This window comes from Branchiostoma lanceolatum, chromosome 19 (genome assembly GCF_035083965.1).
Source record: "Branchiostoma lanceolatum isolate klBraLanc5 chromosome 19, klBraLanc5.hap2, whole genome shotgun sequence".
NCBI classification, from domain to species: Eukaryota; Metazoa; Chordata; class Leptocardii; order Amphioxiformes; family Branchiostomatidae; genus Branchiostoma; species Branchiostoma lanceolatum.
This window is the reverse complement of record NC_089740.1, coordinates 7,602,906-7,630,299: the sequence shown is the minus strand read 5'-3', so window position 1 is coordinate 7,630,299 and position 27,394 is coordinate 7,602,906. Positions and strand designations below refer to the sequence as shown.

Genomic DNA, 27,394 nt, shown 5'->3' with positions numbered 1-27,394 from the left:
TCTAGACAAGGCACGCTAACAAACACAAAATTTTATCACATGATCACATAAACAGACAACGGTTTTACATTAGGTTTAGCATAATTACAGTGCCTGAGCAGGTATTTACGTACAAGTACAGCTCCCCACACCCATCCCTGCATTCTTTCACGGCCAGACCTGAGAAGAAGAAGATCTCCAAACACAAGACTCACCGTGATCGTTCCTGTCAGAAACTCAGTAAGTAACCACACACAAGTCACACAGTGGCGTTTGTCTTACTTCTGTTGTTAAAATCGTAACAGTTCATTCTGTGTTATCACTATATGCATTTTTTTGTTTCACTAGGAAACTAGTAGACGTAATTTAGTTTTAGTTCCTGGAGTGAAAAATGTAATATCTACAGCACGTGTAAAAGATATGATTGTAAGACGGGTGTACGCAGGTTTGTAGAGCGCTTTTTACATTTTTTCCAGTCCACCATGGAGGAGTCCTTGTGGTGCCATACGAAAATCGCCGCACGCCACCGCCGCGCGTCGCGGGGCCTTTTTACACGCAGAAAAAATCTGGCGCCGCGCGTCAATCGTCGTAGGACGATATCAAACGTTATCGAGAAGATGTATACGTAGAAAATAGAATCTGTATGTACTGGGCAGAAAGAATCTATTCCGTAGTAATTCTTTTCGATTTTGACGAATTTTGTAGACTTTTAAGCCGACAGATTTGCAGCGGCGGGGACGCAAGTTTTCTCACTGGACCCGCGGCACGTTGGCGGCCTCGCTACGTCGCAAACTGGATTTGTGTTACCCATGACTTTATAATGGGAATATCATGCAAAACGTACAAGTATGACTTAAAAGACAACAAGACACACAAAGCCTACAAAGATTTTCGTCGATGAAAGTAATGTAATTTGCGAGACCGCAGCGAGGTTACCAGCGTGCCGCGGGTCTAGTGAGATTGGGGCGTACTTATCATAGTTGGAATCTTTAAAGCAAGAACAGGTCTTTCTACTTTCTTTAAGTTTTTGTTCTCGTGTTTTTGTTAAGTGACAAAGAAATCTCCATGTCTACCCACTGTACTGAGCAGACCAAAACTAATCGTTCACTGTCACACAATATTTTGGTGACGACTTAGGGGGGGGCTAATGATATAGTATTGTGTGCAGTCTGCAAGAATTCTAGGAATTGTACAGTTATGTCTTGTGTGTGTGTGTGTGTGCATTTGTCCAACAGAACAGGTACTCGTCAGCTCTTTTCGTGGAAATCGCGTTTGAACAGCACCACCTATCAGTGCCCTAAGCGGGGTACAGTAAAAACGAAAACAACAACAACCACCATCGCCATGGCATTGTTTTTTTCATCGCCAACCTTGTTCTACGTGTCCCAATTTTAACCACTTTTTGTTTTGTTTCTTTTGAGTAGATCAACTGAAACTACACCATGAAGGTTTACACTTGCACGCTGCTTGTTGTGGTACTTATGGTGGTGGCGAAGGGAAGCTCGGCTGCGGAGTACAAGGGGTGCTATGTGAAGAATTACGGAGACCCATACTTCCCGTACAGCTTGGTGGACCGAAAGATGAGCAACGACATGTGCGTTCAGCACTGTAAGGCACAGGGAAAGGCTTATGCAGGTACGTATTCGTCTGAGTGTAGACGCAATGAGGTTACATATGTCTTAATGCCTTGAAATACAGCACAATAGTTTTAGGGGACTTAGATATAGTGTCTTTTCTTTACTAAGAACTGTCAGATTTCTCATTATTCAGTACCGCAGTCGGTACATGCGCTGTGCGAGTTTTTGTCGTACGATCTTCAGCGAATATATGACAAAGACGATTTAGTATTTTACGTATTTACAGTTGTTTAAGAGGAATGATTTGCTACTGTAAACTTATCACATGACGTATTGGCATCGGGTTTGATAGAAGAAGTTTATTGCAAGTTCATGCCCGTGGGCTAATTGCAAATACATGATAAAAACATAGGAAAAACATACATGCGTCAGTAAACTGTGTCTGACTTTGCTGTAACAATAGGTTACTGGTACTATATACAATTGTTGGCTATATCTAAATTAGCTGGGTTTGACTTCTTTTTTGGAAGCAGTGGAAGACGAAAAGTCCCACTTTTTCTAGTATTTGTGGGTTCTGTGATTTCAAGAGAAAGGTAGCTTTTTGTTCATCCGTGAATGTGCAAAAGTAGGGATATTTCGTGATAACTTGTTTAAATAATTCTGTTCTTTCGTCACTGTTAAATATACACTTGGAAATAAAATGTGTTTCGTGATAACCAGTCTAATAGCATAGCAGACTCTTGCAATGGTTCATGTTATCTAACGTTTCATGTTGTATGGTATTTTCTATAGCAACCAAAAGTGTTCGATGCGGCTGCGGTACTGAGGAACACGTGGCAGAAATGACTAAAGCTGCAGATGAACGCCAGTGCTCCTACAACTGTAAGGCAGGCGGGGGGAAATGCGGAGGCTACGCTAGGCTGTCGGTGTACAGCACCGCCCAAGGTAATCAAAGACTTTCGCCGCACGAAAAGTGGGGTTTACCAATGACGATAAATGCTAGGGGTTAATGCTTCGGTCACATTTGCACCGGGACCTGCAGGGGGTGTAGTCCGGGCCCCGATTTGATAGCTCATGGCGTCTATTTCTTACCGGGTCCCGGTTGATTTTAAGTCCGACTTAAAGTCATCCCGGGGCCAGTCCGTGTTCAAAAATAGCCCGGTAGCCGCAGGGTGCCACGTAGGGGTCACAACCGAAAGCACACTGTTTTTCTTTTTGTCATTTGTCAAATAATACTGTCCTATCAAACTAACCCTAATTTGGTTTTAAAACATCTGTTCGTACGATGACTTCTTAGTCATAGTAATGATAAGAAAACTTAAGTGGTGCGGCCACCACTGCACGAAAAGTGGAATTTACCATAATGGTAAACGTAATGTAAAGCGGTGTAAAGGTTACATTTACCAGAGATTTATCAGTATTTATCCATCGGTAAATGTGCAAATATACCCAGCATTTACCCACAAGGTATAGCTAGTAATGTTTGCCTTATTTACCCACATTTACCGGGGTCGTGTAACTAAATTATGCATTTACCAAGATTTACCGTAGGGAGTATTTCTCACATATATTCACGGCATTTACCGAGATTCACCGTGCGACGTATTTCTCACATTTATCAGGCGCATTTACCGAGATTTACCATACCAAGTATTGTATGTCCTTGCCTTTACTAAATGATATATTTACCCTACTTTACACACATTTACTATGGACTATGAAGCACAAACGCAGGGTTTTGGAGAAAACTCAGCAACATTTATTGGATAAACACAGCAACATTGGCAGTTTATACAGATACACTGATTGTCTTATAATAACAACACACATAAACCACAGTGATACATGCTAACTACTTACAAACAACGTTTATCAGTTAGAACATTATTCAGTTTATCAGCAGACGCAATCTTAACATATCAGTCTCTATCATCCTGCACTGACAAACGCTCCCTTTCGGAAACTTTATAAGAGAATGGTTTAACTAGACACCTATACATAACATGTATAATGTTTTGTGCAAAATTCTTAATATGTTGTCGCATTGTTAACATGTCATCTATGGATTCAAAATGTGTAAGTAAGATAAAGTTAGCAAAACTATGCAAGGAAAACAGTAACATTGCAAGGAACTTGCGATGACACAAGTAAAAGAATTGAATGGGTCAAACCCAGCTCGGACATGTTGAAAGGGATTGTATTTGTCAATTCGGATGGCGATGTAAGTCAGCGCCCCCCCCCCTGTATGAGGGAGCCTCAAAAATAAGCCTCAAACCTTTGCACGTAAAAGAACCCAACACACTTATCGAGAAGAGTAGTGGTGACTCAGATTGCTTGACAAAACATGAATGTGACCTGTAGCAAATCCGAATTGCACTTCCACTTTTAACTACTTGAAAAAGAATCGTGCTTCACCTCAATCAATCAAGGATATCGTAGCTGTATTTAGGTTTGTTTCAGGTACATACACCACATTAGAATTATCTATAGTTGGTTTCGTTTGCCATTTTCAGGCCAAAAAGTGTACATTTTGGACTCCTAATATCTGATGTGGAGACTAAACGACATGAAGTTCGGCATAGTGAAGCTTAGGACATACGCCCACAGGACTCCATTCACACTTTTGGTATTCCTGTGTCATTATATGAAAGCCAAATGACCTGGCTTTTTTTAAGGGTAACTTTTGCAGGTATGTGTATGCGGAGGTATGGATTGAGTAACATGGAAGAGTTCATTTTGTACTGAGGTGTTTTTAAAGAGTGACACATGGCTAGTGACTATGGTGAGCGAAACAATTAGTGCCTTGCATATATGTTTATTGATGTGCCTTGCATATGTGTTTACCGATAGCTGCTAAGAACAACCTCCTTGCTAAGAAGTGGCGTGAGGATCTCCGTTGCGGACAGGGCTACCCCGCTGAAGACGGTACTCCTGCTGAATGCGACCCTAGCGGGAAATACCCGTGCTGCTCCCCGGCAAACTGGTGCGGCAACACGGCAAACCACTGCGACTGTCCGGATTGTGTCAACTACAGAAACATAGGTTCAAGGATGACTGCTTTACTTTTTTACATTCAGTGGGGTCTGCACTAGCTGTTCTTCACTTTGGCAACAGTGTCATGACTCATGTACTACTAGTTACATGTTTATTCAAGCAATACATGTACTTCATTATCATTCAATAAAAGAAAGGTTTGGGAAATTCAGTCATTCAAATTTTAACATTTCTGTATTCACAACAAGATTGGAGTGATATACAAATAATCTATTTGAGGCAGGGTGAAGGACATAATGTACAACATGTATCATCACCATCATAATCCCAGCCAGGCAGGGTCATATATTTCATAGGGATAGGACTGAAATGCAAGTTGCTTTATATTCTACAGGGGCTATGAAGGCTTTAGTTACCCTAAGTCTAGCAGCCTAATCCATCAGATATAGAATGAAGTTATTTTTGGTAAACAAAAACAGACATTGAGTTTCAGGCAAGGAAACTCGAAGTCTGGCCAAACTCTGAACACAGGTCGGTTTTATGTGCTGTAGAATTGCTCGTGTATAACCTTCCTCTCCCCATTTTCCCCATTAGATAATAGATTTACCACTTGGTAAATATATGGTATAGGTGGGTAAATGTCATATACCATATTTACCAACTATTTACTCCTTCCAGGTAAATTCGGTAAATCCCACTTTTCGTGCAGTGCACGTGTTACGTTCATCGGGACTAGCAAAAACTATCATGCTGGGGATCATCGGTAGAATAAAGAGAATGATATCAGAGAATGAACTGGCACGACATTAAGCGGAACATTTAGAAGAACAGACAATCAAGGAGGGTTTTGTCAGATCTTCTGTGGTGCCCCAAGGTCAAATAGACTAAGGGGATAGATGAGGATGATGAGAATTTAGTCCTAATGCAAATGATACAATCGTTGTTCTAGAGGTTGGCACAGCTTAACCATCTTCCCCTCCCCTCAGAAAAGCGCATGCTGAACTTGAGGGAGGTTCTGGGCGACTTGACCGACACCTTGGAGAAACAGGAGAACGCCTACAAACGGGAGATGGGCGAGACTGGAGACATGGAGGCTGATGATATGTTTGAAGATGCGGAGTAACACTAACATCAATTTTAGCACGTCTTAAAGTTACCGTAGCTGAGCAAAATAATGTTTTCTTTGATCTTCTTTTTAGATACAGAGGGGATTTAGTTGTCTTCAAACCCGAAGGCTAACATTAAGTAACAATGGAGTGCAAAATGCGTGTAGATTTATAATACCACACGTTCTAATCTATCAAGATTAATCGATTTTATCCGTGAACTCGTTGTATTGGGGAATGAAGGGTGATTAATGTTGAGAAACAAGTTTGCAAGTTTGAATATTTCACCATCAATTGTTCAATAAGTCTAAGATCTACAAAGAACATGGTGTGAAGGGATATTATTCTGATGAGACCAAACTACACATTTCAATTTCGCATTTGTAGAAGCACAATACGTTATTGTTCCTTCGTTGTTTTGTTTGATCCTGACAGTTTCCATAACGTTCGACTATACAAAAACCTATGAAGTGCTCGATGTTGGTGTAACATTTGCAATAGAAAGTACAATAAAACTGGTGATCGGTTGAATAACATGTCTTGATGTTCTTAATTTCAAAACGATTGCTTCTTGCTGATTGGTCAGTGAATGGAATTAGGGCAAATCAGAGTATTTCATTGTCTTGTTCTTAAAGGCATCCAGAGCATTTATAAGACTTGGAAATTGGAAACATTCTAGTTGGTGTAATCTTTATGAAATTGAAAATTAATGCCACTGTTTACCACATTTGCGTTCGGATTTCTTTTCAAAGGTGCGCAAAAACGGCACAAAAAAAATCTACATGTTCATCGTTTTGTTTCACGCGCCTACTGTAAATACTGTAAATAACATAGCCCCACCCACCTCCGTCAAAACGTAGAAATGCAAATTACAAACATAAAAATGCAAATATTTGACGGACATGCAGTCACTCTCTCATTGGTCGAACCGCTAATTGTGATGGACGGTCAGGATCAGTCTATTCGGGTTTGGATTTTCTATCAGTTCTCACCACACAACGACATCGTATCTTTGCTATTATATTTTGATATGTAATGGTGTAGTGTTATTGAAACGTACTATCTGTAGGAATGACTAGAAAGTTGAGTTTTTTTATTAAAGTTTCAAGCCTCATAAAATGCTCTGGATGCCTTTAATCACTGATTTTGTCTTTCTTGTGTATTTTCTTGGCTACTTTGGATGGTAGGTGCCTGGTCATTTTAACCATATTCCTGCTGAGTTGTGTCTGATCTTTTAACCTTATCAATGCTCAGTTGTGCTGTAACAAAATCAAATGCAGCTTCTAAACTAATCCACAGCAGGAAGACGGTTAAATATCAGGATTATTAGAAAAAGATATAAATGGAAGAAAGTCTATTTTCCAATTCATGCTGTATTTACTCCAATTATTGCATACCTCCAGTTGCTACACTGCAAAGTTTATCATCTTGTGAAAATTTTGTCGGAGTACATACTTGAACAGCATGCTCTACAACACAATTATGATGCTTGCACTTGACGGTTCAAAAGCGTCACCTGGGAATTTAGAATATTATTGCAGGAAATAGTTCAAGCTATGTTTCAAAATGTATCCAAAACCAAGTTCAGTTTTCCGAGCTGCAAGACTTCGCACAAACACAAATCGCTAAGGGAACTATGTATTGGAGACACAGATAACAAGATTTACAAGTGCCAAATTATCTGGTAGCAACATTGGCAATCAGTGGTGTGTTTGCATAACATTGGAATACATACGACACGCTCTTTGGCACACCAAGCATGATGCTTGCACTTGACGGTTCAAAAGCGCCACCTGACAATTTATAATATTATTGCAGTAATACCAAGTTCGGTTTTCCGAGCTGAGTGAATCTTCCTTACAAAACCGATTTACATTGAAGACACAAATGACTAGAGAACACGAAGATTTCATGACTGGCACTTTATCTGACAGCAACATGGCAATCAGTGTAGCCTGGTTACCATACCATGGGGAGATCCCCGGTATCTCTACGGCGCTGGAACTGGTGACCGCCCGCCCCGACAGATTATCCCGCTCGGGGAATGGTTTAACGGACTTGGAGGGGCGGCAATGACTCTGTAAGTCAGTTAAGAAGACAGTCTGACAGAAACATACCAAAGCATAGCAGACTGGGCTGGTAAGGCACTCCTAAGCCGACCCGTAGAGACTGGTGACCGGGTTACGATCAGTGGTGTTTTTGCAGCACTACACTGCAATAATATTTTGAACTGCTAGACGGCGCTTTTGAGCCGTGAAGAACAAATGCCTATGAAACGTCAAAATGATGTTACATGCTATGGGATACATTTTCATACTGTAATCAGCATGCTAGGTGAAATGTAATATAAAACCACAGTTTTTTGTTGTTGCTGGAAATGTAAAGGGATTACATTCGAAGTAAATAAGGAAAGGTAGCCTGGGGGCCATCTTGATATTAGTTTACCAGCGCTCATGATAAAAATCATTGTTCTTTCATCTGGAGACAGTTTGTAGTACTTGGTATCGTCGTGTGTCCTTGTCATATCAATTTGTGGTCTGGTGTCCAGATGTTTATTATGAAAGCGGATGAACAGTCAAGTAAAGGGACAAAGGACATCGGATAAGGTCTCCAAGCAGATGTTGGGGTGAAAGATCGCCATGTTTTCTGAGCGACGATGGGGCTTCTCTGACAGCCCCTTTACCCCGGCCCCATATAAGCAGATGAACAGTTTAGTACAAGGTCAAATTTGTTATAGAAAAACGTATGATGTCAACATATATCCTTAACCTACTATAGCGCACAGGATAAGATGTATGCATGGATGTAGGCGGCGGACATGGTGTTACATGGGCTCCTAGCGCGGCGCCTAAAAAACGATCCTTTTCATGTCAACTAGTTTCTTAAATGTTATTCTATAGGTATGTAAAGATGCCTGGAACTATCTGTGAAAGTTTGTACTGGATTTGTGCCTAATGTCTTCTAAATTTTCACATGTTATAAGTTTGAATTTCATACCCTATCATAGCCTTACCTGCAGTACCGCTCCCGGCCGCGACCTGAAAAGTGACAAAGGAGACCGCCAAATTGCCAAATTTTGGTCTTTTCGGGAATCGGGAAATCGTAAAAGGCTCGCAAAGGGGTTTGAATTTTTCAACTTTACTTGACTTTGTTTTCGAAAATGTGACTATCTAAGATTAAGAGTGAGAGCATTTGATATTTAATTGGACTTTTCACAAGCCAAGCCGTTGGTTATTTGGTCATGACGTCATAGATCACACGTTTTCTTCACCATTTACCAGTAGAAGCGTTCGAGTGTAAATTTCCTGTAGATTGTCATGTTTGAAGCGCCCCTACACTTTGATTTCATTCATGTTTTGTAAAATAAGAGATTGTACAAATGCAATGATGTTTTATCTGTTTGTTTATCAATAGATTCAATTTTTCTGTCACAAATGCTGTGAGGTGTTTGGATCACTTGAGCATGCAATATATTCTGACTGAATATATTCTGAACGAGACTGTAGAGGGTAATTTATAATTCTTTATTGTCTGAAAAGCACGACATACCTCCAAATGTGCTGGATAAAAATCTATTGTATAGACACATGTCAAACTCTCAGTTAGATACAGCTAATGCCAAATATCATATTTCTCCATACATATCACGTAACGAAAAACTCAGGTTACATCGAAATATGCTCAAAGCTAGAAAGTATTGTGAGAGGTTCTTGTTACTGTTGCGCTTCGTTATTTAAATGAAAACAAAATACATTCTAGATGTGTGAAGTTTTGTACGTACATGTGCTTGTACAATTGTCAACATGCATCGGACGTAGTCTGAAGGTAGGCATGGAACACTGACATTGTTTTCGTGTCGGTTATCTTGGAAAATTAGCCAAAAATTTCGCGCCCCTTATATTTGTTTGGTAGACAAGTACTAACCAATTTTCCTATTGTTCATTTTGGCGTCACACAGAGTTGACTGAACAAAATGGCCCATTGTATTACTCATTGCTACAAATCAACGTTGAAATGTCGATTGTTCCCATGTAGTCACGTGAACTAAACAACTGTCAAGAGAAAAGTAATTGCTTCCTCAACTAATTTCCTTTGTTCTTGAAAAGATAAGTAAGTTGAGGCAAGAATTGTCTAGAATGCGCCATGTGTAGTAGTTTCATGAAACTACGGAGCTTAAGTTGCCTTTTAAAACCTCCCGACGAGAGAGAGAGAGAGAATATTCTATTCTGAAAGCTGTAACTACAAAAATATGGACGTAAATGGCGGACTGATACTTTAAACATTTCCGTTTGTTACAACACATTCTCTCTTTTGTAAAGCGTTAGGATGATAGCTTTGCTCCAGGACCGTGCAGAATAGAGTGCGTCGGTTCCAGCTAATAGCAGCCTCTTTGTTAACTTAAAATAGTGCTACCGAGAAAGAAATTCAAAATATTCATTCAATGATGGTATATACTTGCTGATTGGTCAGTAAATGGCATTTGGTCCAATCAGTTCACAGGATCGCTAGAGTGTTAAATGGTGTTCTTTCCAGTGGACAATTAAGTTGTTAAGGGTAATTTTGTGGACAAAGAATAATTACAGAAGATGAACCCATTCTCCGAGTCAGTAGCATTGTCTGATATACTCCAGGCGTTTTAGACACAGTTACTAGTCAAGAGAAACATATTTTGTTTGCTTTACGTATACTTTGCCATCTGACCACAGCATGTCCAGGACCAAAGATACAAAATCGGAAGTCGCGCTGCAGTACCAAGGTTGGCCGTCGGGTTCACCAAACCTACTAAGTAAACGTACCAAATATAATCGCAATCCATTCAAAGGTTCTTAAGATATTCCGCCGTACACACACGCACACAAACAGAGTAAAAACTATACCTCCGTGAAAACATTTGTACACGGCCGTGAGGGCGGGTCTATGAAAAAGCAGACCTTTGAATTGGCTGTAGTGGCGTAGTAGGCTAGTCGGTTTTCTCGTTGGGAGGCTAGCGGATGGGGAACTGCTTATACTCGGAGGGACATTACCTACCTGCCGTTGAAACATTTGTAGAATCCCGTGCAGACGGCCCTATGAAAAAAACTAACCTTTGAATGGGCTGTAGTAAGCTGTAGTAGCGTAATAGGCTAGTCGGTTTTCTCGTTGGGAGGCTAGCGGATGGGAAACTGCTTATACTCGGAGCGACATGACCTATCTGCCGTGGAAACATTTGTAACTCCCGTGCGACGGCCCTATGAAAAAAAACAGACCTTTGAATGGGCTGTAGTAAGCTGTAGTACGCGTAGTAGGCTAGTCGGTCTTCTCGTTGGGAGGCTAGCGGATGGGGAACTGCTAAATGTTAAATCAGATGAACAGAAGTTTGTAGGGGGTAGAGCACTGTCTACATACACAGTGTCTCGTCTGAATGGAGCTGCGCATGCGTTCACAAACAGACAAGAGCTCAACAGACATTGTCTGTTAAATATTATATATAAATTGTGAAGTTGTATCTGCGCTGAATGCAATCTGGATTTCCTGGACAGACTCGGGCCTAAAATGCAATGTGTTGCTTTAACTTGTTGTTGAATGCAGAATTTAAATAAAAAAATTATCTGTGATTTGTGCCATCTTTTCTATACCAGGAACAGGTTTTTCTACATTCTAGGGCGTCTTTGTTCTCTCTTTTTAAAGATTTAAGTAACAAACAGCTGTTTCTTCTGAGGCAGAAGATTTTGAAGAAGAAATGAGGGAGATGGAAGACATGGTGGCCGCTGATATGTTTGAAGAATGTGGAGTAACACTAACAGCCATTGTTATGATAGCACACCTTAAAAGCTACCTTACCTGCAAGGGTTAAGAACTAAGCAAAATACAATGTACATCTTTTCTTTGATTTCTTTGTAATACAGAACGGCTCTAGTTGTCTTAGAACCCTGGGGATAAGATTAACTAACAATAGAGTGCACAGTGTGTGTAGATTAGATTCTACATTCTTATCGGTTAGGATTTAGTCATCAGTTTGACATAAGAAGTAGTTGTATTTTTTTGGGAAAAGATTGTTAAAGGAAGAGAAGCAAGTTTTCAAATCTCATAATCAACTGTTCAAAAGTAGATCTATACGTACCATGGTGTTAATGGAGATTATTCTAATGAGACAAGGGTATACGTACACTTTTTAATTTGGAGTTTGTATGAACACAATTTGCTAACGTTCCTTTGTGTCTTTGATACAATTTCCATAACGTTTGACTTTACAAAAACCTATGAAGTGCTTAATGTCCGGGCAACATTTTCAGGTGTGTGGGAAGTATGATAAAACTGATGATGATCGGTTAAAATACATGGTTTGAGGTCATTTATTTGATCGTATGACTGCTTGCTGATTGGTCAGTAAATGGTATTTGGCCCAATCAGTTCACAGGATCGCTAGAGTGATAAATGGTGTTATTTTCCAGTGGACAATTAAGTTGTTAATGGTAATTTTGTGGACAAAGAATAATTACAGAAGATGAACCCATTCTCCGAGTCAGTAGTAGTGTCTGATATACTCCAGGCGTTTTGACACAGTTGCCAGTCATGAGAAACATATTTTTGTTTGCTTTACGTATACTTTGCCATCAGACCACACACAGCATGTTAAAATACCAAAGATACAAAAACGGAAGTCCTGCTGCAGTACCAAGCTTGGCCGTCGGGTTCACCACACCTACTAAGTAAACGTACCAAATATAATCGCAATCCATCCAGAGGTTCTTAAGATATTCCGCCGTACACACACGCACACAAACAGAGTAAAACGTAATACCTCCGTAACTCTGTTAATAGAAATGAATTATTTACAATCACAGGCTACGCCCTATAATTTGGGGGTCCATTTAAGACAATGTCTTAACAAGGTCTTAACAAGGTCTTAACAATGTCTTAACATGGTGAAAACGATTACTGCTCAGAAGATTTTGTAATTAGGAAAAGCCTCAGGGCTGAGATGATACGGCTGTATCTTGAATCGGTTCATTCACTGATGGTATATACTTAGTAGAAATGTAGTATATGAAGCAATGACTGGTCTTAGACAAATATATCACAACTAAATAGCATACAATGATCGCCATGCATGGTCTGAAATCGTCTAAAACCTAAGAATGGAAAAGTTACTTGATGTTATCTTCACATAGTAGAACCGGTCGAAAATGAGTTCCGTAGAACATAAGCATCCATGAAGTAATCAAGGTTTTTGCGGTGTGGGCTAAAGTGTTTGATACCCCTTTAACAAGGAATGAAAATTTCCTTAAAACCTGTCTCCATTTCGAAAAGGTTCTGCATTCAGTTCAAGAATCGCCTCAAAGTTGATGAAGAAAAGACTAAAATTTGCCCTAGGGCTGCGAAGAACAGGGCGTGTCTGAAAAATCGGTCTGCATCTAGCTATTTATCTATATTGGTTTGGCTGTTTTAGACACACAGCTAGGGCTGCCAACAAAGAGCTAGTCCTTCTGGCAAAGACAAGACATCTACATTAAAGCTGATATGGAGAAAAAAATTCAGAGGAGTTCTGTCAAAAAGTTAAGCTAGTTGCAAGGAGCATGATATGATCACCGTGAATAGTTTAAAATTGTCTAAAACCTGAGAAGGGAAGAGTAACTTGATACTGTCTTCACATAGTAGGACCGGTTGACCAGGGTCGACCCGGATCTTTATAAATATACTAGTCGCTATAGGGCCTAGCCAAAAAAGTATTGTGATTCGGGTTACAGTGCCAAAGAATTACGGTCTTTTTCATCTCTCTCGCTCTCATGGTGGCCGCTGATATGTTTGAAGAATGAGGAGTAACACTAACAGCCATTGTTATAATAGCACACCTTGAAAGCTACCTTACCTGCAAGGGTTAAGAACTACACAAAATACAATCTACATCTTTTCTTTGATTTCTTTGTAATACAGAACGGCTCTAGTTGTCTTAAAACCCTGGGGCTAACATTAACAAACAATGGAGTGCCCAGTGTGTACATTAGATTCTGCATTCTTATCGGTTAGGATTTAGTCATCGGTTTGACATGAGAAGTAGTTGTATTTTGTGGGAAAAGATAGTTAAAGGAAGAGAAGCAAGTTTTCAAATGTCATCATCAATTGTTCAAAAGTAGATCTATACGTACCATGGTGTGAATGGAGATTATAATAATGAGACAAAAGTACACTTTTTAATCTAGGGTTTGTATGAACACAATTTGCTAACGTTCCTTTGTTTCTTTGATACAATTTCCATAACGTTTGACTTTACAAAAATCTATGAAGTGCTTAATGTCCGGGCAACATTTTCAGATGTCTGCGAAGTATAATAAAGCTGATGATCGGTTGAAATACATGGCTTGAGGTCATTTATCTAATCGTATGACTGCTTGCTGATTGGTCAGTAAATGGTATTTGGTCCAATCAGTTCACAGGATCTCTAGAGTGATAAATGGTGTTATTTCCAGTGGACAATTAAGTTGTTAAGGGTAATTTTGTGGACAAAGAATGATTACAGAAGATGAACCCATTCTCCGAGTCAGTTGTAGTGTCTGATATACTCCAGGCGTTTTGACACAGTTGCCAGTCATGAGAAACATATTTTTGTTTGCTTTACGTATACTTTGCCATCTGACCACAGCTTGTCCAGGACCAAAGATACAAAACGGAAGCTGCAGTACCAAGGTTGGCCGTCGGGTTCACAACACCTACTAAGTAAACGTACCAAATATAATCGCAATCCATTCAGAGGTTCTTAAGATATTCCACTGTACACACACACAAACAGAGTAAAAACTATACCCCCGGTACTCAGTAAATAGAAATGAATTCTTTACAATCACAGACTACGTACTTTAATTTGGGGGTCAATTCAAGACAATGTCTTTTAAGACATTCTTAACAAAGTGAAAATGATTACTGCTCAGAAGATTTTGTGATTAGGAAAAGCCTCGGGGCTGAGAAGATATGGCTGTATCTTGAATCGGTTCATTCACTGATGGTATATACTTAGTAGAAATGTAGTATATGAAGCAATGACTGGTCTTAGACAAATATATCACAACTAAATAGCATATAATGATCGCCATGCATGGTCTGAAATCGTCTAAAACCTAAGAATGGAAAAGTTACTTGATGTTATCTTCACATAGTAGAACCGGTCGAAAATGAGTTCCGTAGAACATAAGCATCCATGAAGTAATCAAGGTTTTTGCGGTGTGGGCAAAAGTGTTTGATACCCCTTTAACAAGGAATGAAAATTTCCTTAAAACCTGTCTCCATTTCGAAAAGGTTCTGCATTCAGTTCAAGAATCGCCTCAAAGTTGATGACGAAAAGACCAAAATTTGCCCTAGGGCTGCGAAGAACAGGGCGTGTCTGAAAAATCGGTCTGCATCTAGCTATTTATCTATATTGGTTTGTCTGTTTTAGACACACAGCCAGGGCTGCCAACAAAGAGCTAGTCCTTCTGGCAAAGACAATACATCTGCATTAAAGCTGATATGGAGAAAAAATTTCAGAGGAGTTCTGTAATAAAGTTAAGCTAGTTGCAAGGAGCATGATATGATCACCGTGAATAGTTTAAAATTGTCTAAAACCTGAGAAGGGAAGAGTAACTTGATACTGTCTTCACATAGTAGGACCGGTTGACCAGGGTCGACCCGCATCTTTATAAATATACTAGTAGCTATAGGGCCTAGTCAAAAAAGTATTGTGATTCGGGTTGCAGTGCCAAAGAATTACGGTCTTTTTCATCTCTCTCTCTCTCTCATGGTGGCCGCTGATATGTTTGAAGAATGAGGAGTAACACTAACAGCCATTGTTATAATAGCACACCTTGAAAGCTACCTTACCTGCAAGGGTTAAGAACTACACAAAATACAATCTACATCTTTTCTTTGATTTCTTTGTAATACAGAACGGCTCTAGTTGTCTTAAAACCCTGGGGCTAACATTAACAAACAATGGAGTGCCCAGTGTGTAGATTAGATTCTGCATTCTTATCGGTTAGGATTTAGTCATCGGTTTGACATGAGAAGTAGTTGTATTTTGTGGGAAAAGATTGTTAAAGGAAGAGAAGCAAGTTTTCAAATGTCATCATCAACTGTTCAAAAGTAGATCTATACGTACCATGGTGTTAATGGAGATTATTCTAATGAGACAAAAGTACACTTTTTAATTTGGAGTTTGTATGAACACAATTTGCTAACGTTCCTTTGTTTCTTTGATACAATTTCCATAACGTTTGACTTTACAAAAACCTATGAAGTGCTTAATGTCCGGGCAACATTTTCAGGTGTGTGGGAAGTATGATAAAACTGATGATCGGTTAAAATACATGGTTTGAGGTCATTTATTTGATCGTATGACTGCTTGCTGATTGGTCAGTAAATGGTATTTGGTCCAATGAGTTCACAGGATCGCTAGAGTGATAAATGGTGTTATTTCCAGTGGACAATTAAGTTGTTAAGGGTAATTTTGTGGACAAAGAATAATTACAAAAGATGAACCCATTCTCCGAGTCAGTAGCAGTATCTGATTTTGACACAGTTGCCAGTCAAGAGAAACATATTTTTGTTTGCTTTACGTATACTTTGCCATCTTACGACAGCATGTCAAGGACCAAAGATACAAAAACGGAAGTCCTGCTGCAGTACCAAGGCCGGCCGTCGGGTTCACAACACCTACTCACGTACTAAATATAATCGCAATCCATCCAGAGGTTCACACAAACAGAGTAAAATCTATACCTCCGTAACTCTGTAAATAGAAATGAATTCTTAACAATCACAGACTACGCACTATAAGTTGGGAGTACATTCAAGACAATGTCTTAACAAGGTGAAAACGATTACTGCTCAGAAGATTTTGTAATTAGGAAAAGCCTCGGGGCTGAGAAGATATGGCTGTATCTTGAATCGGTTCATTCACTGATGGTATATACTTAGTAGAAATGTAGTATATGAAGCAATTGACTGATCTTAGACAAATATATTACAACTAAATAGCATTCAATGATCGCCATACATGGTAGAAAGTCTAAAACCCAAGAATGGAAGGGTTGTTTGCTACAGTATCCTCACATAGTAGGACCGGTCGAACAGCACCTGCGCATTCAATTATCAAGACAAGGCACGCTAACAAACAAAAAGATTGTATCACATGATCACATAAACAGACAACGGTTTTACATTAGGTTTAGCATAATTACAGGGCGTGAGCAGGTATTTACGTACAAGTACCTCCCCACATCCATCCCTGCATTCTTTCACGGCCAGACCTGAGAAGAAGAAGACCTCCAAACACAAGACTCACCGTGATCTTTCCTGTCAGAAACTCAGTAAGTAACCACAAACAAGTCACACAGTGGCGTTTGTCTTACTTTTGTTGTTAAAATCGTAACGGTTCATTCTGTGTTATCACTATATGCATTTTTTGGGTTGTTCCACTAGGAAACTAGTAGACGCAATTTAGTTTTAGTTCCTTCTACTCGGGCCCTCGCCGTCACTTTTTGAACAAAATGGGACAAACACCTGGAGTGAAAAATGTAATATCTGCAGCACGCGTAAAAGATATGATTGTAAGACGGATGCACGCAGGTTTGTAGAGCGCTTTTTACATTTTTTCCAGTCCACCATGGAGGAGTCCTTGAGGTGCCATACGAAAATCGCCGCACGCCACCGCCACGCGTCGCGGGGCCTTTTTACACGCAGAAAACATCTGGCGCCGCGCGTCAATCGTCGTAGGACGATATCAAACGTTATCGAGAAGATGTATACGTAGTAAATAGAATCTGTATGTACTGGACGGAAAGAATCTATTCCGTAGTGATTCTTTTCGATTTTGACGAATTTTGTAGACTTTTAAGCCGACAGATTTGCAGCGGCGGGGACGCAAGTTTTCTCACTGGACCCGCGGCACGTTGGCGGCCTCGCTACATCGCAAACTGGGTTTGTGTTACCCATGACTTTATAATGGGAATATCATGCAAAACGTACAAGTATGACTTTAAAGACAACAAGACACACAAAGCCTACAAAGATTTTCGTCGATGAAAGTAATGTAATTTGCGAGACCGCAGCGAGGTTACCAGCGTGCCGCGGGTCTAGTGAGATTGGGGCGTACTTATCATAGTTGGAATCTTTAAAGCAAGAACAGGTCTTTCTACTTTCTTTAAGTCTTTGTTTTCGTGTTTTTGTCAAGTGACAAAGAAATGTCCGTGTCTACTGACTGTACTGAACAGACCAGGAATTGTACAGAAATGTCTGTGTGTCTGCGTGTGTGTGCATTTGTCCAGCAGAACAGGTTCTCACCAGTCCTTTTTGTTGGAAATCCCGTATGAACAGCACCACCTATCAATGCCCTCAGCAGGGTACAGTAAAAACGAAAACAACAACAACCACCGTCGCCATGGCAATGTCTTTTTCATTGTCAGTCTTGTTCTACGTCCCCCAATTGTAACCACCCTTTGTTTTGTATCTTTAGAGTAGATCAGCTGAAACTACACCATGAAGGTTTACACCTGCGCGCTGCTTGCTGTGGTACTTATGGCGGTGGCGAAAGAAAATGTCCTTGAGTCAGCAGACATTGTCTGATATACCCCAGGCGTTTTGACACATTGGCCAGTCAAGAGAAACATAGCTTTATTTGCATTACTTGCCAACTGACCTAGAAAAAATGAACATGAGTCCGTAGAACACAAGAATCCATGAAGTAATCATGTTTTTTGCGGTGTGGGCTTAGGTGTTTGATAAAACAAGGAATGAAAATTTCCTTAAATTTTAAACCTGTCTCCATTTCGAAAAGGTTCTGCATTCAGTTCAAGAATCGCTTCAAAGATGATGATGAAAAGACCAAAATTTGCCCTAGGGCTGCGAAGAACAGGGCATGTCTGAAAAATCGGTGTGCATTTATTTATCTATTGGTTTGGCTGTTTTAGACACACAGCCAGGGCTGGCAACAAAGAGCTAGTCCTTCTGGCAAAGACAACACATCTACATTAGAGCTGCTATGGAGAAAGAAATTCAAAGGAGTTCTGTCAAAAAGTTAAGCTAGTTGCAAGGAGCATGATATGATCACCGTGAATAGTTTAAAATTGTCTAAAACCTGATAAGGGAAGAGTAACTTGATACTGTCTTCACATAGTAGGACCGGTTGACCAGGGCCGACCCGCATCTTTATAAATATACTAGTAGCTATAGGGCCTAGCCAAAAAAAGTATTGTGATTCGGGCCACAGTGCCGAAAAATTACGGTCTTTTTCATCTTTCTCTCTCGATTACTGAAAACGATTACTGCTCAGAAGATTTTGTAATTAAGAAGAGCCTCGGGGCTGAGAACATATGGCTGTATATCTTGAATCGGTTCATTCACTGATGGTATATACTTTGTAGAAATGTAGTATATGAAGAAAGGACTGATCTTAGATAAATATATTACAACTAAATAGCATGCAATAATCGCCATGCATGGTCTGAAATTGTCTAAAACCTAAGAATGGAAGAGTTACTTGATGTAATCTTCACATAGTAGGCACTGCTTGAACAGACAGATTTCCGCGTTGAAAACCTGTGTATACCTGCTAGGAAATTCCTAATTTCCACGGGTTTTAATGAGTCGAACAGCACATGCGCATTACCTAGACAAGACACGCTAACAAACAAAGAGATTGTATCACATGATCACATAAACAGACAACAATTTTATATTAGGTTTAGCATAATAACAGGCCGGACGTGAACAGGTAATTAAGTACCTCCCCCTTAAATTCCGCCATTCTTTCTCTCCAGACCCGAGAAGAAGATCTCCAGACGCAAGTCACATCGTAATCCTTCTCGCAAGAAACTTAGTAAGTAAGTAACCGCGCAAGTCACATCTCGTATTTTGTGTTAGGGCTCTGTTACACTTGTGCGTATATTCAAATGCGCGTAAGTTGCGTATCATTTTTTTTAGGTTTAAGTAAGGTTTGCGGGGGAAAAAGTTGTTTTCTACTTTGATCCACCGTTGTGCAGCCTGGTTAGCGAACCTAAAAACAAAATTTTCGGCTGCAAACTTAACATAAACCAAAAACATGTTAATACTCAACCCATGCGGACTTGTATATAGTATTACGCACAGGTGTGACAGGGGTTTTATATCCGTTGTTCTTATCGTTCCTTTGTGTTAGCACAATATATACATTTTGTGTAGCTATAGATCCGACTTTAAAACTTTAAGTGATACAGTCAAACCTGGTCAAGCAACTACCTGGCGCAGACAACTACCTGCCTTCAGATGGCACATTGAAACAGTCCCAGGACAGCTTTGACTGTAAACATCTGTTTCTTCTCGGAGCAAATCGTTCGCCGTAACATTAGTTTCCCTTATACATGTATCTGTCTAATGATTCTCTAATAAGTACGACACAATCGTAACCATTGTTTCGTCTCTTTTGACCAGATCTGCACCATGAAGGTTTACACTTGCGCCCTGCTCGTTGTGGTACTTATCGCGGTGGCGAAAGAGAGCTCGGCCGCCGCCAATTGCAAGTACGTGGGTTGCTTAGTGAACCCCTGGGACCCACCACGCTTCACAACCAGCTTGGTGAACGGAGCAGAGATGAGCATCGAAATGTGCATTAAGCACTGTAGGGATAAGAAACAACAATATGCAGGTACGTACCCAATTCTTAAAGGCAACCAATTATATGTCATATTGCCATTATAAAGTCAACGGTAACACAAATATTCAATTCAGGACGCAACGACGCTGCCAGCGTGCCGCGGGGGGGGGGGGGGGGGGGGGCTTTAGATGTTCATTCTCTGTTCTCAAACGTATTTCCAAACAGATATGACGAGGGATCATACTTTTGTGATTCTTCGGATTATAAGATAGTGCGTGATAATACACAAAGTAGATTTAGTGCATGTTGTGTTGTATTCCTTTTCCTTCTACACCCATAGGAGGAGGTATTATTTCGCAGAAGTGAAGTTGATAAAATGCGCACCTAGAAATACGGAGACGGTCTATATCTGAATATGAAAATGTCAAAATTTTGCAATTTGTTCAATATTAAACCCCCTATACATGTATACGACCTGAAGCTTGAACCATAAAGTAGTATAAAAGTATGCAAGGAAATATAGTTAATGTATTAGTACTTTGAGGTCAGAATACATTACAGTGAATATCTGAACCCAAATTTTATTCTCCACACAGATATAGACTATTCCCAGGCCATTGCAAAAATGTACTATTCCCATTACTTCATGTACAAACGTCAAGGGGTATGTACAGGGGGGTTAGAGTCCAATGACTGCCTAAATTTCGTGATTTCTGTGGTTAGATAGACCATCTCCATATTTTGAAATGCGTATTTTACAAAGTTGGTATCAATTGATAGAAGAAGTGTATTGCAAGTTCATGCCCGTGGGCTAATTGCAAACAACGTTACATGGTAAAAACATAGAGAAAAACATACATGTGTCAGGGAACAGTGGCTGACTTTGTTGTAACAAAAGGATACTGATACTAAATACAACTGTTGACTGGCAATAGGAGACGAAAAGTCCCACTTTCTCTAGTATTTGTGGGTTCTGTGATTTCAAGAGAAAGGTAGCTTTTTCTTCATCCGTGAATGTGTAAACTTGGGGGTATTTCGTAGTGACTTGGTTAAATAATCAATACACCCCCCCCCCCTCCCCTCCCCCCTGCTACTACAGGATTGAAGGGTATTGGATGTGGTTGCGGGACGCAGGCTGACGTGGACGCAATGGAAAAAGCTTGGTATGAAGATGAGTGCAACTACAACTGCAGGGCAGGCGGGGGGGAATGTGGAGGCTCCCGCCGAGTGTCGGTCTACTCCACCAATCCAGGTAAGCCAAGATTTCCGAACTCTAACTTCCCAACATGAGACTTAGAAATTTGTGAATATATCGGTAGAATTCTATACGTTAAATATTTGTGATGACAGCACAATTTTTCTTACTCCCTCTGTGTAACTTGTATATTGTGGCAGGCAAACGTTTTAAAACTTAGCACGACCGTGTTTGTATATTGATTGTTTGCTGCGTACAGCGGCTTGTTTGTAATGGACTACCCAACTGCTGTTACTTATTGTTATTGTGTTTGTCTATGTCAGTTAAAATCTATATTTTCAGAGGTGATATTTGATATTAGCTACTGCTAGTGCATCACCTCTGTGTCCTGTGTATAATAAGTTGTTTAATGAAAAAAAAATGAAAAAAGTCGAAGGAAAGCTTAATTTACTATAACTACCTATCTATAGATAATAACTATCTAATGATGTTAGAACTCATTATCTTGCAAGTTACATCATTTTTTGTATTTGACAATAATTGATACAATGAATATCTACCGCTACGAATTGGCTCTGTTTTAACAATTGAGTTTATTTCTTGGAAGTTAAAGATGTCACAACTTAAACATCTTGCCCTTCCCACAGCACCGTGTAAGGGCCGGAGGGAGCTTGAGGTTCTTAGCGAGTTGACCGACACCTTGGAGAAACTGGAGAATGTCTTCAAACGGGAGATGGGCGAGACTGGAGATTTTGAAGAAGAAATGAGGGAGCTGGAAGACATGGAGGCCGCTGATATGTTTGAAGACGAGGAGTAACACACCTTAAAGCACAGCTTGAATTTACCTTAGCTGAGCAAAATAATCTTTTCTTTGATTTTGTTTTTAGATACAGAAGGAATTTAGTTGTCTTTAAACCCTGAGGCTAACATTCATTAAATAACAATGGAGTGCAAATGTGGGTAGATTAGATTCTATACATTTCTAACCTGATAGGATTTAGTTATATGAGAACTCGATGTATCTTTTGGGGAAAAGGTTGATGAAGCAAGAAAAACAAATTTACAAGTTTAAATATCTCACATTCAATTGTTTAAACAGTCTAAGATCTATATATACAATGGTGTGAATGGACGTTATTCTAATGATACAAAAGTACACTTATTAATTGTTTATAACAATATGCTAGTGTTCCTTTGGTACATAGCCCATAATATTCGACTGTAGAAAAACCTATTAATGCTCAATGTTGGTGTAACATTTTAACTGGAAAGTATAATAAAACTGGTGATCGGTAAAAATGCATGACTGAGCTGTCCTTTATTTAAAACTTATGGCTGCGGGCTGATTGTCCAGTGAATAGTATCAGATCCAATCAGTTGACAGGATTGGCTGATTGATAAATGGTATCATTTCCAGGGCATAGTTTAGCTGTAAAGGGCACAAAGAAAGGTCACAGAAGATGACCCCTCTCTCCGAGTCAGCAGCAGTTGTCTGAAATGATCCCGGGTGTTTTAACACAGAAGCCTGAGTGTGCAGATAAATATATTTTTGTTTGCCAACTAACCTAGAAAAAAATGGCCTAGAAAAAAAAGAAGACCGCAGCATGTTCAAAACCAAAGATACAAAGAACAGAAGTCCTTCTGCAGTACCAAGATCGGCCTTGACCGTACGTTGGGTTTATAACACCTACTCACGTACCAAATATCATCGCAATCCATCCAGAGGTTCTTAAGATATTTTGCCGGACACTCATGCACACTGAGTAAAAAACCATACCTCCGTTTTACATGGATGTAAAATCAAATATTCTAAAAACCCACCATAGATGACACTGTACTGCTTTTAATATAGGGCTAAAATATACCCCAGCAATGTGGGCTAAAGCCCGTCTTGATGTCACATAAAGTGCAAAAGTATATCAGGTACCACTTGGACCAATGGCAGGAATGCATATTGATTACATCCATAGGTGAATGGAAACAATGTATAACACGATAACCATGTGACATTACAGGCATGAAACGTCGGCAGGCCAGTTTGATACATTTATTTCTGTCTCTGACAGTCAGAATAAATAACAAGTCACAATGATATACTCACATTGTGAGGTCATGAAGTCTTGATTACTTTCAAATGTGTACACTGAGGTGTCTGCAGCTTTCCTCACACTTTTAACTTAAAAGTAACTGATTTTGTATTTCCAAACTATTTTGCATCCAAAAATATTCTCAAAATAAGCAGTGATCAGCTATATGTACTAGTAATAGTCCTGCTCTATTGTATTTGACTTGGATAAAAAGGACAATTTCAACCATTTCCAAAAGCTGGACTAAAATTGAATTCTTCAATTAAAATAAATCTTCTTCACAATTGCTGCATGTCTTGTATAATCCATGAATGTATATGTGCATAAAAGTCATGCACTTTGACTCTTCACACATTTATTCTTCACATTCTTAGTATGGCGGACTCGTGTATGTCTCTGTAAGTGTTTCTTACTGAAACTACCATAACTACACTGTGTACACTTGTGTGGCTTGTCCAGATTGCAGATGTGAACCTTCATGTGTTTCTCTAGCGAGTACTTGTAGTTTGTCCTGAACCCACACTCCCCACACATGAAGGGTTTCTCGCTAACATGCTGGTTCATGTGCTGGTTCAAATTGTGTTTCCGAGCGGTTGTATATTCGCAAACGTTACACTTGTACTGCTTCTCGCCAGTGTGTTGGTGAGCAGTGTGTAGTTCTAAGTCCTTTCTGCTGACGGACGAATAGTCGCAGTGGTCGCACTTGAAGGGTTTCTCTCTTGTGTGTACAAACATGTGCTTTTTCAAGGCACTGCGAAAGGCTGCCAAGTGGCCACAGATTTTGCACTTGAAGGCCTTTTCAAAGACATGTTGCACTGTGTGTGTGTCTAGGTCTTTCTTCAGAGTTGTTGTAAAGTCACAGTGTTGACACTGGAAAGGCTTGATGTCTGCTGGCTGGGTAGGTCTTTCCATCTTGCTGTAAAGAGAGCAGTAGCATCTGTAAGTCTTATTTTATTGGTCTTTTATTGGTCAGAAATTACCTGCAATGGCAGCCTTTGTCCAGCCGCTGAATTGATGCAGGGTTTACAGGTAATTTACATAATACACAACATATACATATACATATCTTATCCACACTTGCATTATGTGTAAATTGGAATTGTCGCAAGGGTCTGGGCAGCTGCCATTCGGCACCACCAGGTGACCTCAATACGACCTTCCCCAACCGAAGTCAGGTACCCATTTACACCGTCAGATTATAGTCATCAAACTGCAGTCATCAAACTGCAGTGTAATTCACCCAGCAAAGTACAGTAGATGTCTTACAGTTTGCAGTGATCTCATTTCGCGGTAGGGAGAAAATGGAATGTTTGTGCATGGTGGTTTAAAGTTTGTGGTAATGCTATAGTCACATACTGTACAGTAATAGAAACACCAGTTTAAGTTGCTGGTGAAGATCTTGAGATCACTATGAAAACTGCAAACAAAGCTACTGCAAAAATGTCAAGAATCACAGTAACAGTTACGGCGACACTCCTTTCTTCATTGTAACATTACATAGTCAATATCACAAACACAGTATGACACTAGCCATGGATAGTAGTTATGGATAGTAGTTGTTTGTTTGTTAGTATAGTATATGTTTTCACTCACATGACTATATGACATTAGTATTGTCTATCATACAAGATGGTTTTAAAAATGATTGATATAGAAGATGCCAGGTACACTTGAAAATGGTAAAATTAGGTACTTACATGTCAAGAACAGATATTTTGGGTCCAACTGGAAACAAAACGCAGTCTGAATTTGTGTCTATGGGTTGTTGTTGAGGTGTGCTGATTGGTCCAGTTTGTGTATGAAGTGTGCTGATTGGTCCAGTTTGTGGCTCCAGTGTGTTGACTGGACCTGTCTGTGTATGAGGTATGCTGATTGGTCCACTCTGTGGTTCAGATGTTCTGATTGGTCCAATCTGTGGTTCCGGTGTTCTAATTGGTCCAGACAGTGGTTTAAGGCTGCTGATTTGTCCAGACTGTGGTTCAGATTTGAAGATTGGTCCAGTCTGTTGTTCAAGTTCGTTGATTGGTTCTATCTGTGGTTCAGGTGTATTACTGGTTGGTCTAGTCTGTGGTTTAAGTCTTTTGATGACTGGTCCAGTCTGTATTTCAAGTCTGCTGATTGGTCCAGACTGTGTTTTGGGTATACTGATTGGTCCAAAAAGTTGTACAGGTATGCTACTTGGTCTCATGATTGGTCCAATCTGTGGCCCGGGTAATCTGATTGGTCCAGACTGTGCTTCAGGTCCGCTGAATGGTCCAGACTGTGGTTCAAGTTTTATGATTGGTCCAGACTGTGGTTCAAATGTGCTGATTGGTCCACTCGTTGGCCTGAGTTTGATGATTTGTACAATCTGTGGTTCAGGTCTACTCATTGATTCAGGTCTGCTGATTGGTCCCGACTGTGTGTCAGGTCCGCCGATTGGTTCAGTTAGTGGTTCGGATTTGCTAATTGTGATTGGTCCACTCTGTAGACCGAGTCTGCTGATTGGTCCAGACTGTAACTCGTTGCTGGGCTCAGAGAGTTGAGGATCCACAGGCTGGAGTTTCTCTTGGACAAGCTGAAAGAACAAATGAATGACTGAATGAAAATTATTATCTAAAAAATTGTGCAATCATTTACTTTAGACACCTAGCCTAGATTTCAGACTCGTCTGGCATAGTTGAACATGTGATTGATTGAAAAAATGTAACTCAATGTGCTCAATGTTCAGTCTTTTGCCCATTGACCGCCTTGTTTTAACAGCAAACTAAAAACCCCCATGATCACTCCATTGTCTCCCTGCTACAAAATCAAGTTGTCTTAAAATTAAACTAAATTTATAGTATCTGTTCAACTTAACCAAGGGATTGGAGTCTGGCGGGGAGTAAGTAATACAATGCAGAAACTACATTACCACTAGTAATACAAGTATCAGTCTTACTAGTACTTCAAGTACGGTTACATTTGAAAACATACAAGTTAACCTTATTACATAGATGACCATCAAGTAATCTAATTCTATTAAAAACCAAAATGTGGATTCAACTGAACTGAAGGATATACAAGTAACGTTATCTTACAACGTTCAAACTTAATATTAATAAATATTTGTAATAACACGTTACCTGTATTCGCTTTTCACTTAATTGGCAATCCGGCGACTCTCCTGACTTATTCTCTCTGAATATGGTGGGCACGGCATCCTTAAGAAGCACTTTTATAGGGACTTTGTACGCAACAAGCTTCGTCTTTGGGTTGTCGATACAACAACTCGGCGAGAAGTGTTCTGAACACACCTCAGGTCGGCTTGTAAATCTTGTGCGAATTCTGTCGACTGTCCACGGCGGCCGTAGGTGGGGTTCGACAGCCGCCAGCCACTTCTGTAGCCTGCCTTCATCTTGAGGAAACTGGTGGTAACTTATTCCTCGGCCCTTCGTCTTCGTGTTGTAGTTTTTGCAAACAATACAGTTCGGCATGATGGCGAGGGTTGGGTCACTGCCCCCCTCCCCACTTCCTTGTTTTGGCTCGCGTAGGCTTGGTGTGACACTTTTACGGAGGCGCTAGGGTCAGATACCGCTAATAGACACACGGTCATACAAGGACGTCCAGCTACACAAGCGTTGACCATAAACTAGGACAGAAATAGGCACGATTTAGTGGTTTTAAAGCAACACAACGGCGAAGACAGATATTTTTAAACAACCAAGATGGCCGACTTTGTGACGTCAGAAATGCCCGGATGTAAATAAAAACAATGTCGGTCAAAAGGTCGACATGTAACGTCTCTGCTAAGAGGCATTGAATTATGATTTGGTGGACTAATGAAAAAAAAAGAGAAAATCAACAGGAAGAGATATCATGCATAGAAAAATATGAGTGTCATTTTTCATAACGCATTT

At 40.0% G+C, this 27,394-nt stretch overlaps 3 protein-coding genes across 6 annotated transcripts; 2 read left to right on the top strand and 1 right to left on the bottom strand.

Annotated features, from left to right (window-relative positions):
* The first annotated feature begins 90 nt into the window (after positions 1-90).
* LOC136425321 (uncharacterized) lies at positions 91-11,504 on the top strand. 3 transcript variants are annotated; one of them, XM_066414167.1, is made up of 6 exons: positions 91-219; positions 1,404-1,614; positions 2,349-2,501; positions 4,407-4,598; positions 5,537-5,637; positions 11,364-11,504. In XM_066414167.1, the coding sequence occupies exons 2-6, from the start codon at positions 1,422-1,424 to the stop codon at positions 11,487-11,489; spliced, it is 765 nt and encodes a 254-aa protein (XP_066270264.1). In that variant the 5' UTR covers positions 91-219; positions 1,404-1,421; the 3' UTR covers positions 11,490-11,504. The 3 variants fall into 3 exon arrangements, with proteins under 3 accessions (XP_066270264.1, XP_066270265.1, XP_066270266.1); XM_066414168.1 differs by lacking the exon at positions 11,364-11,504 and having other exon boundaries at positions 92-219; positions 5,537-6,190; XM_066414169.1 differs by lacking the exon at positions 4,407-4,598 and having other exon boundaries at positions 93-219.
* Positions 11,505-16,841: 5,337 nt separating this feature from the next.
* LOC136425325 (kremen protein 2-like) lies at positions 16,842-22,728 on the top strand. Its single transcript, XM_066414174.1, has 5 exons — positions 16,842-16,974; positions 19,423-19,481; positions 20,072-20,285; positions 21,334-21,486; positions 22,077-22,728. Exons 3-5 carry the CDS (start codon positions 20,081-20,083, stop codon positions 22,244-22,246), a joined length of 528 nt encoding a protein of 175 aa, XP_066270271.1. The 5' UTR covers positions 16,842-16,974; positions 19,423-19,481; positions 20,072-20,080; the 3' UTR covers positions 22,247-22,728.
* An 888-nt stretch (positions 22,729-23,616) lies between these two features.
* Positions 23,617-27,236, bottom strand: LOC136425313 (transcriptional repressor CTCF-like). 2 transcript variants are annotated; one of them, XM_066414160.1, is made up of 4 exons: positions 26,621-27,236; positions 25,380-26,073; positions 25,214-25,319; positions 23,617-24,432 (listed from the first exon to the last, which is right to left on the bottom strand). In XM_066414160.1, exons 1-4 carry the CDS (start codon positions 26,969-26,971, stop codon positions 23,847-23,849), a joined length of 1,737 nt encoding a protein of 578 aa, XP_066270257.1. In that variant the 5' UTR covers positions 26,972-27,236; the 3' UTR covers positions 23,617-23,846. The 2 variants fall into 2 exon arrangements, with proteins under 2 accessions (XP_066270257.1, XP_066270256.1); XM_066414159.1 differs by having other exon boundaries at positions 25,214-26,073; positions 26,621-27,235.
* Between the last annotated feature and the right edge of the window lie 158 nt (positions 27,237-27,394).

What these genes read in the sequence shown, in the direction of transcription:
- LOC136425321 (XM_066414167.1), top strand. Translation starts at nt 1,422, where the DNA reads ATGAAGGTTTACACTTGCACGCTGCTTGTTGTGGTACTTATGGTGGTG. An exon ending in GGTGTACAGCACCGCCCAAG is followed by an intron (nt 2,502 to 4,406) that starts GTAATCAAAGAC and finishes GTTTACCGATAG; the next exon opens with CTGCTAAGAACAACCTCCTT. An exon ending in AGATGGGCGAGACTGGAGAC is followed by an intron (nt 5,638 to 11,363) that starts ATGGAGGCTGAT and finishes GAGGCAGAAGAT; the next exon opens with TTTGAAGAAGAAATGAGGGA.
- LOC136425325 (XM_066414174.1), top strand. Translation starts at nt 20,081, where the DNA reads ATGAAGGTTTACACTTGCGCCCTGCTCGTTGTGGTACTTATCGCGGTG. An exon ending in TAAGAAACAACAATATGCAG is followed by an intron (nt 20,286 to 21,333) that starts GTACGTACCCAA and finishes CTGCTACTACAG; the next exon opens with GATTGAAGGGTATTGGATGT. An exon ending in GGTCTACTCCACCAATCCAG is followed by an intron (nt 21,487 to 22,076) that starts GTAAGCCAAGAT and finishes CCCTTCCCACAG; the next exon opens with CACCGTGTAAGGGCCGGAGG.
- LOC136425313 (XM_066414159.1), bottom strand. Translation starts at nt 26,971, where the DNA reads ATGCCGAACTGTATTGTTTGCAAAAACTACAACACGAAGACGAAGGGC. An exon ending in TAAGTGAAAAGCGAATACAG is followed by an intron (nt 26,074 to 26,620) that starts GTAACGTGTTAT and finishes TTGTTCTTTCAG; the next exon opens with CTTGTCCAAGAGAAACTCCA. An exon ending in AAAATATCTGTTCTTGACAT is followed by an intron (nt 24,433 to 25,213) that starts GTAAGTACCTAA and finishes CTCTCTTTACAG; the next exon opens with CAAGATGGAAAGACCTACCC.